Genomic DNA, 12,431 nt, shown 5'->3' with positions numbered 1-12,431 from the left:
GATATAGCATTGTCTGCGGAAATATAGTTGAAATATTGGAATTAACAGTGTGCCATGAAACCAACTTTACTAAATCCAAACTCTATAAAGCTGATAAATACAAAAACAATCTCAAAACTAACCTGTCAAACGTTTATAAACATTTTAATATTTTAATTAATACTTTCAAAATTTCGCCCATAGACTTTTATAACCCTTTTAATCTAATGTTAAATAAAACTATCTGGTTTGACAATTTTAGAACTAGCTTTGTTAACATTTCGATAACTTCTACTTACGCAATATACTGTGACAGAAATAAACCTTGACCTAATTTTTATATTATATTTAACATCTTCGATCTCATTCATAAAATGACAATCATTAATTAATTAATTATTATTTTAATTTATGATTTTAATTAGTGTATTATTTTAATATTATTTTAATTTTGCTTATTTTGATTGCTGGAAAAATAAAAGAGTTCACATTATTATTATTATTATAGTGACAGTATAGAAATCCTGGAGCTTACTGTTTGCTACAAAACAAACCTAACAAATTCAAAACAGTATAAAACAAACAAATGCAAAGATAAACTCAATGCCAGCCTGAAAGAAAATTATAATCATTGTGCACTAATTATTCAACATATCTCCATTTTTAAAAAATTCGATTTGTCAACAATTAACAGTTCATGGAAAGATTCTTTTATAAATAACTTAATTCTAACTGTAATTTCTTCCTCGTACGGTATATACAGTGAACGAAATAGCATATGATTCGATTTGTCTTGACCGGTCAAAATGTCCCCGGTCAAAATGTAAAATCAAATCAAGTATCAAGTTCACATAAAAAAACAGTTTGTTGTTTTAAAAATGTTTTAAAAATCCAAAAGTTCACATATAAAAACAGTTTGTTGTTTTAAAAATGTTTAAAAAATCCAAAAGTTCACATATAAGTTCACATATAAAAACAGTTTGTTGTTTTCAAGCAGTCACAAAGCCTTCGTAGTTCAAATCAAGTATTCAAATGTTAGATAACATTGATGTTCAGCACTCTAGAAATATCAGTCAGATATTGCAGTCTTTCTCTGTTCGCATAATCCGAGACCATTGTGAACAGAGCCGAATCAATGTTTTTGTAAGTTTTCTTTTGTTTCCGTTGTTCACGGCCAAGTTCTCCTTGTCTCCGAAGCAGATACATGCTGTGTTGCTCGAGTTGTAGCTTCCTTGATAACATTTTAGCAGTCGGGTGGGCGATACCAACAGAGTTGTTGAACGCATTGTGCCACCCTTCCACTAAGTTATTGCTTCTTGGTTGTTTTAGGAGAACCTGACAGTGCTGGTTCCACATTGTTATTGGAAATCTTGGTGCTGCTCTTCGGTTTCTCCGGAGACGTCCGATAAAGTTGTCTTCGAAATAATCTACAATCGAATTTGGTAGATTGTAATCCGGACTATCGATCAGCGTTTCAAAGGTCTCTATGACGTCGTCAACGGGAACAAATGCCAGGGCGATAAGCTGTTTGACTTTTAGAGCAAACGCGGCATCTGTCTTGTATTGCTCACTGAATCCACTTCCTTGCACATGCCTCCAAATACACTGCCCGAAGTGAAACAGACACCCAACAATTACAACAGTGGGAAATTTCACCTGGAAGGCATGGATGGCAGCCAGCTCGAAATCAGTGACTAAAGTCTGAGGACTGCCGAGTTCACGAAGCGACGATACAAAATCAAGGAATCGACGGTAGACATCCTCACTTCGTCCTGGTAACAGTGCGTAAACGCAGGGATATGCACAATTTTTGTCCCATCCGTGTACCGTATACAGTTGATGAAACCCTTAAGGCGTCACGCGAAATGTTCCATCAGCAAACCAGCAAGCAGACTTCTGGAGAAATTGAAGATCCTCGTCAGCTGCAAAAATTAGCATATCATCTCCTTCGTCTGTCCGCAGGAACCGATGTCCTTCATGCGTAAGTCGACAAATTTCATCGGTGGCAGCATTCTGTGAAGCTGCACGACGTCTTCTGACGTTTCGCGCCATACATTCACGATCTGGAAGTAGGTGAACAGCCTCAGATGTAACTTCCAAAAGAGCTCTTTGTACAATACGTCTCGTAGGATCTTCAGATTCTTCAGCTGTTCTTCTCATTTTTGCCAATGCCCCTCCGACTTCTGCTCTTCCATGTACAAGTGTGTGATTATGACTGCCTATTTCCTCTACTTTCGCATTGTCCTTGGTGTGGATTCTCACATGACACGAACGCTCTTCGCACCTCCAAATTTCTTTACCTTCTGCGCCATTCCGGTGCTTCGTAAAGAGGAAACCTTCTATCACCAATTTTCGCGTTCCCTTCTGCGAGACTATGAATTCAAGCAATGCTTACGGTTTTCAATGAGTAATAAAAGATTTTAAGAACTTACACACTAAATACAAGACGCAGCTCAATTGGTAAGATATTGAGAAAAGAGAGGGTTTTCGTTCGATGCGTGATTCGATGCAAATTTATCATCGTCGTTGCCATCATCGTCGTTGGTAAGATATGGAAAAAAGAAAGGGTATTAGTTTAATGCAAATTATCATCGTCTATACATCCGATTGATTCTAATTAATATGTAATATCAAAAAATGGTTTGATTTATTAGGTAACAGGAATTACATCAATCAAGGTTTATCAAAGGTACGGGCAGAGCCGTACGCAAACAGCTAGTAACTTATATTATTATATTATTATATTATTATTATAGCTGTATTTTTCAACATGACTTTTGGGCCATTTCTACCGGGGGACATTTTGACCGGGGACATTTTGACCTAGAACCCGATTTGTAGCCTTCTGACACCTTGCTCTTGTCATAGACAAAGAGCAAGGTGCTTATCTTTGAATATTACAATTATATTTTATTTATGCATGTTTTTGGGAAAAATAAAATATGTTTTCATTATTATTATTATTATTATTATTATTATTATCATTTCCATTATTACCATTATCACGATTATTATTATCATTGTTATTAATATTACCATTGCTTAAAAGATTACTAATCTACTAGCAAGCAATTGTTACAAAACATCATTCATTGAGAGCACCATTCAACAAAGACTATAACAAGATAGCAATATTTTTAAAAACAACGACAACAACATAATCCTGTATTACAGAAATCATATTTCAGCGGCAAAAAAAATAGACGAAGTCGTCCTCGAACAAATCATAAAAAGAAATGTTACAACAAACAATGATACTAATAAAATAAAACTCAGGATATACTACAATAATTGTAAGACATCACAATTGGTCCTTATGAACAACTTCTTAAAGACGATTCTACTTTGAGGCGTAATCATGTAATATATGAATTTAAATGCCTTATTGACGACTGTGCGCGCCAACAACATTTGCTTTGCATATTGGTGATACGACCACTTCATTATCAAGATGTCTCACAATGGATACACATAGCGGAGCCATCAAATCTCACTTGCAATCAACACATGCAATTCCAATAACCTGCCAAATTCTTGACAATAACACAAAAATAATTTATCAAATTAGCCAACTGTTGAACAAACTTTTTGCTAAGTGTTGCATCGCATTACCATAGCGTTAAAATAGATTTAAATTTAAAAGTGTCTTCACGTTGTTTCGTACGATTGTTATAGTTAATTATTTTCAGCATTAAAATATATTTTTTTAACCGGTAAAGCAAAGTGTTTTTAATAAAAGTATTATTTTATTAAAATTTAATTAAAACGTTTTATGTAAATATAAATAACTGGATTAGTTGATGTTCAATTAATTAAATTAAATAAGTTACGTAAATTTGAATTTATTTTCTAAATTAAAAATCTTCATTAGAAGCTTGAAATATGGATAAATTTTTGATAAAACTGCCAACCAAAACATCAGGGACGGTTTCAGAAGACTCAATGATCCAAGGAGACATCAGAGTAGCGGAGGCAGATTTAATAGTAGAAGGCACATCCACGGCAATTACCTATTTTATTTTGATAATGTTAACAACGTCTTTTCATGGGAAAAAACTGTCATCAAACCACGGAGCAGATTTCTTTTTACCACCAGCGACTTTAAAAGCACTGGTTGCGAGATTTGAGAGCAAATCATTCAAATTCATTTGGGATATGGAGCAGTTTTTGATATATGACGATACAAACAAATCTAAGATTCTCAAATTTTATGAAGAGAACATAGATCCAGACTGTTTGATTGTGCAACGTGAGATGCTGCTTCAAATTTTAAAAGAAGCAGATCAATATGCTGAAAGTATAACGATATCATTAATTATTTGAAAAAACAGTCGCACCTATTGAGCTTCTTTCGGAGTTAGACAAGTTTTTAAACATTTTCGTAAACATTCCTACGACTTCCGCCACAGATGAACGGTCATTTTTTGCGCTTAAAAGGTTAAAAACATACTAAGATAGACAATGGGACAAAAACGACTCAATTGCGTATTTTTTCTCCGTTTTCACAAAGATATGACAAACGAAATAGACTTGGATTTAATTATTAACGAATTTATTTAAACAAATGATCTGAGAAAAAACATGTAAATATATGTTAAATATAATTCTTTAAAAAAACACTTAATTTTTGTAAATACTATTGTGAATAAAATTAATAAAAATTTTTGGGTAACATTTAGTTTTTTAAATTTCTAAACAATAATCCTTTATTTTATAAGGTTAAATATTTTTGGATTTCTTGTAGTTTTATTGTATTTTTAAATTTTGCAAATTTTATGACGTTTTATGGAATTGCGATTTTGATGATAAGTTTTTAAATCAACAATTTCACACAATCTACCTTGTAAAATTGTAAATTTATTGAACAACGCTTCGCAAACTAAATTATAGAAAAGTTTACAAACATATTAAATTCTTCTGCTCCCCACCCCAATAATTTGATGAAGATGGCGCCTCTGTATATATTATATATATTTATTTATATATAACATTGTTAAGAAATGTCATGCATTTTCAGCATTGAACAGTTTTTGTTACAATTCTCCAACAATTTGTATTGAATTGCATTTTTATTATCGTTTTTTAACTTATTTACATAGAAAACAAAGTTTTAAACTCACCGAAAGGAACGTAAAGTCAATTTTTGGAGCCAATAAAGTAGGAACAAAGAGATTGAGGTATATACAAAATACAGCAATAGTTGAAAACATATTACATTGAAAATTGTAAAAGATACCATGAAAAAGGTTTTTCTGTATAAGATAAAATTGAATAAAAAAGTACTTAATAACTTTGTTTTCTATATATATTAGTTGAAAAACGATAATAAAAATACGATAAAAATTATTGAAAAATTGAACCAGAAACTGATTGAAATTGAATTATGATATTTCTTAAAAATTGTATCTACGACAACTTTAACACAATATATTATATATATATATAATATATATATATATATATAATATATATATAATATATATATATATATATATATATATATATATATATATATATATATATTATTTTATTATTTTTCAATATTATTTTTCGATTTTTCTAAAGATTGATTCGTAAATCATTTTCAAGTTTTTTGAGTTCAAAACCAAAATTTTTGTTAATTTTATGAATAATAAAACAAAAAAGCTTTTTACGGTATTCCTTTACCATCTTCGGTTTTCAAACTGATATGTTGAGTATGTGCCCAGATGCTCAAATATATATACTCTGTCTCTACGCTACTTTGTTGATTCCTTGTTTGTTTAAAGTGATTACTTAACGCTCATTTTTTTTAATAATTAATAATGGATATAAAAATTCCATGATCCAGAAAATAATAGAAAGTAAAAAACCAAAAATTAGCAACAAAAACAATGCAACCAACAATAATAACAAAAATAACATAGTAATATATTATAAGAATCACACGTCAACCGCTTTCGAACAGGATGAAAATATCATAAAAAGAGTCATAAAAATAACGTCCAAGCATCAAACGAAAACGATAGTGTTAAACTACGAATATACTACTCCAACCAAAGAACGTCACCACTTGTGATGAAAAAAAACTGCTCTAGTAAACCAGAATTGATAATGGATTATAGCCATCTAATATATTTGTTCAAATGTAATATTGGTGAGTGTGGGCACCAAAAGTCCGAATATATTGGTTTGACGACGACCAAGTTATCGAGAAAACTCACGACACGTACAAACTGGCGCTATAAAGAATCCCATGAAAAAGAAACATAAAACTAAAATTAATAGACAAATCTTGAATCACAAGATATATATATCTTACATTACAATAACAACCATATAATTTACGACTAGCCGAATCAATACTCATAGAACAAAGACATCCAATAATAAATATTCAACAACGGGCAATTGAAATTCTTCCTACCAGTAAATTTAGAAACAGAAGAATCATCGATAATGAAAACACATGTAAATTATATTTCATATAATTATCTATGTTTAGGTCGTCTTTGAATTTCTATTCTATGCTTGTAAATTATGTTTCATTACTTTGGTATTATCTTATATATAAATGCAAATAGCACGAGGTTATTTTTTATTATTGCACGTGGTTATTTTTTATTATTGCTGGCTTTGTAAACGATCCTGGAATTTAATTTTTCTATTTTAGGTTGGTTATTTATAATTTCTGTAATATTTCATATTGTTTCAATTGATTTTATTTATGTTCTTTATTCACTCATTTGGATTTTCTATTTTAGATTAATAAATCAGGTTATTCGAAAGCAAACTTATAAATTAAATTCCAAAAAGAAGATGGCTTCAAAAACAAGTAAGTTGTATTTTCATATTATTAAAAGAAATAATGACAAATTTGAATTAGCGGGTATATCGGAAAATAAAGAAACATGGTATGTTCTACCTGAAGAGAAGAAAGATTTAAGTTTGCACGAAGCTCTATCTACGAAGCGAGCAATAATCAATACAATTAATTCTATCAAACCTATCAACGGTTATCGCACAATTTGCATCAAACTCGATGATGAATTGAGAAAAGAATATTACGACGAAGACGAAAATCTATGTTTTTTAGATAATATGTTAGAAGAAAAAATTATTGATAATAAACATAGAGATGAATCAGATGACAATTTTTTAAATGAACGAATTAAGGAATTAGAAGCTAAGCTAAGTCTGAATGATAACTTTCAGCTGCAAGACGTTGAAAAAAAATTTATTTTGTAAAAATTCAACAAAAAGCAAAACCCTACTGAATGGATAGAGAAATTTGAAAATGAATGTAGAAGGCATAAAATACTAAATCTTACTAATGTCATAGAAGCATTACGCTTCTTTTTATCTGGGTCACCAAAAGATTGGTACGAATCAAATTTAAAAAAGATCGGCTTAACTAATTGGTCAGAATGGAGCAAATCCTTTCTGACCATTTTTGCAGATAGAGGTTGGAAAAAAATAAGAACCGCATATAATTACAAATATTTAGGTGGTTCTTTAATAGATTATGCCTTAACAAAGGAAAACCTATGTTTAGAAATTGAAATGTCGAGAATAAACATGATCGTTATGGGCCTTCCTGTAGAAATACAAAACCAGCTTGATAGAGAAGAAATAACGACCATTGAGAAACTGTTCAAAGAACTAACAAAAATTGATGAATGCGTTTCTAACATCAAGCCGAAATATGACAATAAATTTTTAAGTAATGAAATACCATACAATACGATGTCAAGACAAAGCAACTTTATCAACACAAACAGAGATATGAAAATGTAGACAAAGAAATTTTGGTACCAAAATACAAAGTAGAAGCAAAGACAAATAATACTCTAAATAAACAAAATCAAAGATATGAAAATAACACTCTAAATAAAGAAAATTTTGTTAGACCAAATTTTATCAGGTCAGAGAAGAATATTAATACCACAGCAAATAAACCATGTTTTGTGTGTGAAGAACTGGGCTGGAAAAATCGATACCATCCAACAAATGAATGTGGAAATAAGACTCTTTACTTATCAAAAAGAGAAATTAATATTCATGATACTAACTACCAACAGATGACGAAGCACATATGATGAAAATTGAAATTGACAAGAAATCTGAATGCACTGATAAGAGTAAACGTAATAATCGATAATAAATTAAAAGTTAAAGCGGTTTATGATAGTGGATCAAATATAAGTCTAATAAATAGGAAAATTATAGATATTTTAAAACTAGGCTTAATGAATAATAGAAGTACTTTCAAAACCATCAGTGGGTTCAATTTTAGTTCGGCCCGGGCAAATATAGTTGTTAAGGTTGGTAATTTAACAGATAATTTAAATACATACGTAGTCAAAAATAACAATTTTTCCTATGACCTATTACTGGGTCTAGATGCAATAAAAAAAGTTCAAACTAATTCAATATGAAAATTTTAACATTCTACAAAGAATTAATAAAAACAAGATCATCAAAATAGAAGAAAGAGATAAGATGAATAACAATCACAACATGGTTAAATCAGATGAACTGACTGACAACCAATTTAATCTACAAAAGGCAGATAAAAATAATTTAATTAAAATTTCAGAAGTCAATTTTAACGAAAATATGAATAAAACAATGTGTGAAATCTTAAACCACAAACCACATTGAAGATGAAAATAGAAGAAAAGATATTTTAAATTTAATAAACAAGTACAAACATATGTTTGCAAAAGATAAATATGATGTAGGAAAAATGAAGTCAAAAGAAGCAGAAATAAGAGATGAATATATAGCAAGACCATATAAATGTTCCATAGTTGATGAAGAGGAAATCAAGACTCAAGTCAAGAAGTTATTAGAAGCTGATTTAATTGAAAAATCGGAATCCCCTTATGCCTCGCCAGTAACTCTTGCTTTTAAAAAAGATTATGGTCGTCGGACAAAACTTTGCATTGATTTCAAACGATTAAATAAATTAGTAGTTCCTGAATGCTATCCATTCCCTACTATTAATGATGTCATAGATAAAGTGCCAATTTGCAAATATTTCACTTTACTTGATATAAATTCTGCATTTCGGTGTATATTATTAAAAAAGGAAGATAGAGAAAAAACTTCATTTATCACTAAGTATGGAAAATTCATGTTTAAGGTTTTACCCTTTGGTCTTAAAAATTCTCCAGCAATTTTTCAACGTATTCTATCCAATATCATAAGAAGAAATAATCTGGACAAATTTTGCATTAACTATATTGATGACATACTTATATTTTCACGCTCTTGGGAAGAACACATTATTCATATTGAAAAAACTCTTCAAATTATCAAAGAAGAAGGTTTTAAATTAAAATTAGAAAAATGTAAGTTCGCTGCTAAAACCATTAAATATCTTGGACATTTTATTCAAAAAAAAAAGTAGCACCAGCTCAAGAAAATTTAATCGCCATCAAGAATCTTAAGAGACCAACAGATAAAACAGAAGTTAGAAGCGTGTTAGGATCTATTAACTTCTATCTTAAATACATCGAAAATAGTGCTCAAAAATTTGAACCACTGCATAAGCCCTTGAAAAAAAATGTTAAGTTTCATTGGTCCCAAAATTTTGAAAATTCTTTCAACTTGATAAAAGAATATTTATGTTCTCAGCCAATCTTAGCCATTTACGATAAAGCCAAAGACACTTATATTGAAACTGATGCCAGTTATAAAAGAATGGGAGCTACTTTGAAACAACTACATCCTGATGGTATGTTACATCCTGTCGCATACTTCTCAAGAAAATTATCAGAAAAAGAAAAGAAAATGGACATCATCCATCTTGAATGCAAAGTCATCAAAGACGCAATAAAATACTGGCAATATTATTTGATTGGTCGTGAATTTGTTGTTTGTAGTGACCACAAACCTCTAGAGAATCTAAAAACTAAAAGTAGAACAGATGAAATATTGGGCGATTTAGGGCACTATTTGTCTCAATTCAACTTTAAAATTATTTATAAGAAAGGAAAGGAAAATATAATGGCTGATTTACTTTTTCGATCACCAGTATTAGAATATTTTGAAGATGAGGATGCAGTCCAAGTTGTAAATTTAATTGAAAGACCTGCAATTCTTCAGGATCAAAATGATAACATGACTGAATTAAAGAGTGCCAAGAAGATTGAAAAACGCCATGGTATTATTTACAAAAAATTGAAGGAAAAATCAAGGATATTTGTTTCTGATAAATTTGGTTTAAGAATAATAAAAAGGTACATGAATATTATGGACATATTGGAGCTGGAACATTGAAAGAGAAAATAAGACCATTTTATTATTTCAAAAATTTTGATCAACTAATTGAAGAATTTTGTAAAAGTTGCACTATATGCTTAGAGAACAAAACTAGAAGAAATAGAATCATCGGATTAATGTCAAAACTAGGACCAGCGACAGAACCATTCCAAATTATGTCCATTGACACAGTTGGTGGATTTACCGGTAATATGTCACCAAAGAAATATATGCATATTTTGGTAGATCATTTTAGTAGATATGCTTGGATCTCCACTACAAAAAGTCAATGCTTAGCAGATTTCATAAAGTTAATTTATCCGATTGCTAAGAAAAATAATATTAAAATACTTTTAGCCGACCAGTACACCGGAATTAATTCTACAAAACTAAAGCAGAATCTAAACAAGATGAATATTCAAGTGGTTTTTACATGCTTAGACTGCCCTCAATCAAATGGACTAAATGAAAGATTAAACCAAACACTTGTAAACAGAATAGGATGTAAACTTAACAGTGGAAAAAAAACAGGCATGGTCCGTTATTGCAGACGAATGTGTCAAAGAATACAATCGAAAAATTCATAGTTCCACGAAATTTGAACCTGAATTTTTATTATACGGCATAAAGTCAACTATCACTCCATATGACGTACCGGAAAGCGATTTAGCTGCAGATAGAATACAAGCCGGTCGAAATTCTATGCAAAATTTTGAAATAAACAAGAAAAGGGTTGACAAAAATCGCCAAGAGTACGAATTTGAAGTGGGCAATCAAGTCTATATCCAGAATGGGAGTAAACTTAATAGAGGTAAAATGGACAGAATAAGAGTGGATCCGTTTAAAATTCTTAGCAAGATTTCACCGTCGATCTTCGAAGTAGACTGCGGAAAGAAGGAGTCACATTTTTTTCACATTAATCAATTGTCACTTTATGTACCTCAAAAAGTGACTTGAGGGAGAGAGATGTAAATTATATTTCATATAATTATCTACGTTTAGGTATTCTTTGAATTTCTATTCTATGCTTGTAAATTATGTTTCATTACTTTGGTATTATCTTATATATAAATGCAAATAGCACGAGGTTATATTTTATTATTGCACGTGATTTTATAATTGCTGGATTGTAAACGATCCTGGAATTTAATTTTTCTATTTTAGGTTGGTTATTCATTTATAATTTCTGTAATATTTCATATTGTTTCAATTGATTTTATTTATGTTCTTTATTCACTCATTTGGATTTTCTATTTTAGATTAATAAATCAGGTTATTCGAAAGCAAACTTATACACATAGAAGTGTTATATTTAACAAAGTTGAAGATTGTAAAACTAATTAAATGAGCGTTAAGTATTCAGTTTAAACACACAAGGTATCAACAAAGTAGAGTAGAGGCACGGTAAATATATATTTGAGCATCTGGGCACATACACAATATATCAATTAGAACACCGAAGATGGTATAAGAATACCGAAAAAACTTTTTTGTTCTATCATTCATAAAAAAAAAAAAAAAAATTGGTTTTGAACTTAAGAAACTTGAGAATGATTTACAATCAACCTATAGAAAAATTGAAAAGTTAGACAGGAAGTTAACTAACGCCGAACATGCTGTGATATATAAATATGTATGAGTGTGTGTGCAGTGTGTGTATGCGTTTTTTGGGGTGGTGTAGATTTTTGATCGTGTTTGTATGAATTGAAAAGTGTTATGCGATTGTGAGGATATATTGAAGTGAGAAAATTAATAATCAACTATTTTGCTTAAATATAACAGGCAAGAAGGAGTGGAACGAGCAAGAATGGGAAATTTTGCGTTTATAATTGATACTCCGATAGCAGAATTCGAAGCAGGAAAGAAACCTTGCGATCTCTACACCACTGAGCCATTCCTTGACGTAGTAGATTATGCATTTATCATTGCCAAAAATGCGACGTTAGAATTCGCAGAAGAATATGTTTTGTCAAACAAAAAACAGCCAAAAAGTGAAATTTTTAACAAAAAATTTTTACTTCTAAAAAATTTTCTAGATGCAGAAATTAAAAAGATGAAATCAGGTGATGAAATGCAGGCCATGTACCTTCATTGGTGGAAAGATGAATGTGCCAGTAGCACCAAAAAAATTGCTGGTTTAAACAATAGAAAGTATCTGAATGACAAATATAAAGTGAATTATGAACAATATGATAACGATTATT

At 30.3% G+C, this 12,431-nt stretch overlaps 1 protein-coding gene across 1 annotated transcript in view; it reads left to right on the top strand.

Moving 5' to 3' along the window:
• The window catches only part of HELRODRAFT_149492 (hypothetical protein), a gene marked incomplete at both ends in the record, with an annotated part of 32,739 nt that extends 20,567 nt beyond the window's left edge, over positions 1–12,172 (top strand). Inside the window, one exon of the mRNA XM_009023488.1 lies at positions 12,010–12,172. Within this exon, the coding sequence (XP_009021736.1) occupies positions 12,010–12,172 (163 nt within the window). The remainder of the gene's footprint in view (positions 1–12,009) is intronic.
• Positions 12,173–12,431: the final 259 nt, after the last annotated feature.

The sequence above is a fragment of the Helobdella robusta genome (assembly GCF_000326865.2).
Source record: "Helobdella robusta unplaced genomic scaffold HELROscaffold_36, whole genome shotgun sequence".
Lineage (NCBI taxonomy): Eukaryota > Metazoa > Annelida > Clitellata > Rhynchobdellida > Glossiphoniidae > Helobdella > Helobdella robusta.
The sequence above is the reverse complement of the archived record's forward strand: the minus strand, read 5'-3'. Positions and strand labels throughout refer to the sequence as shown.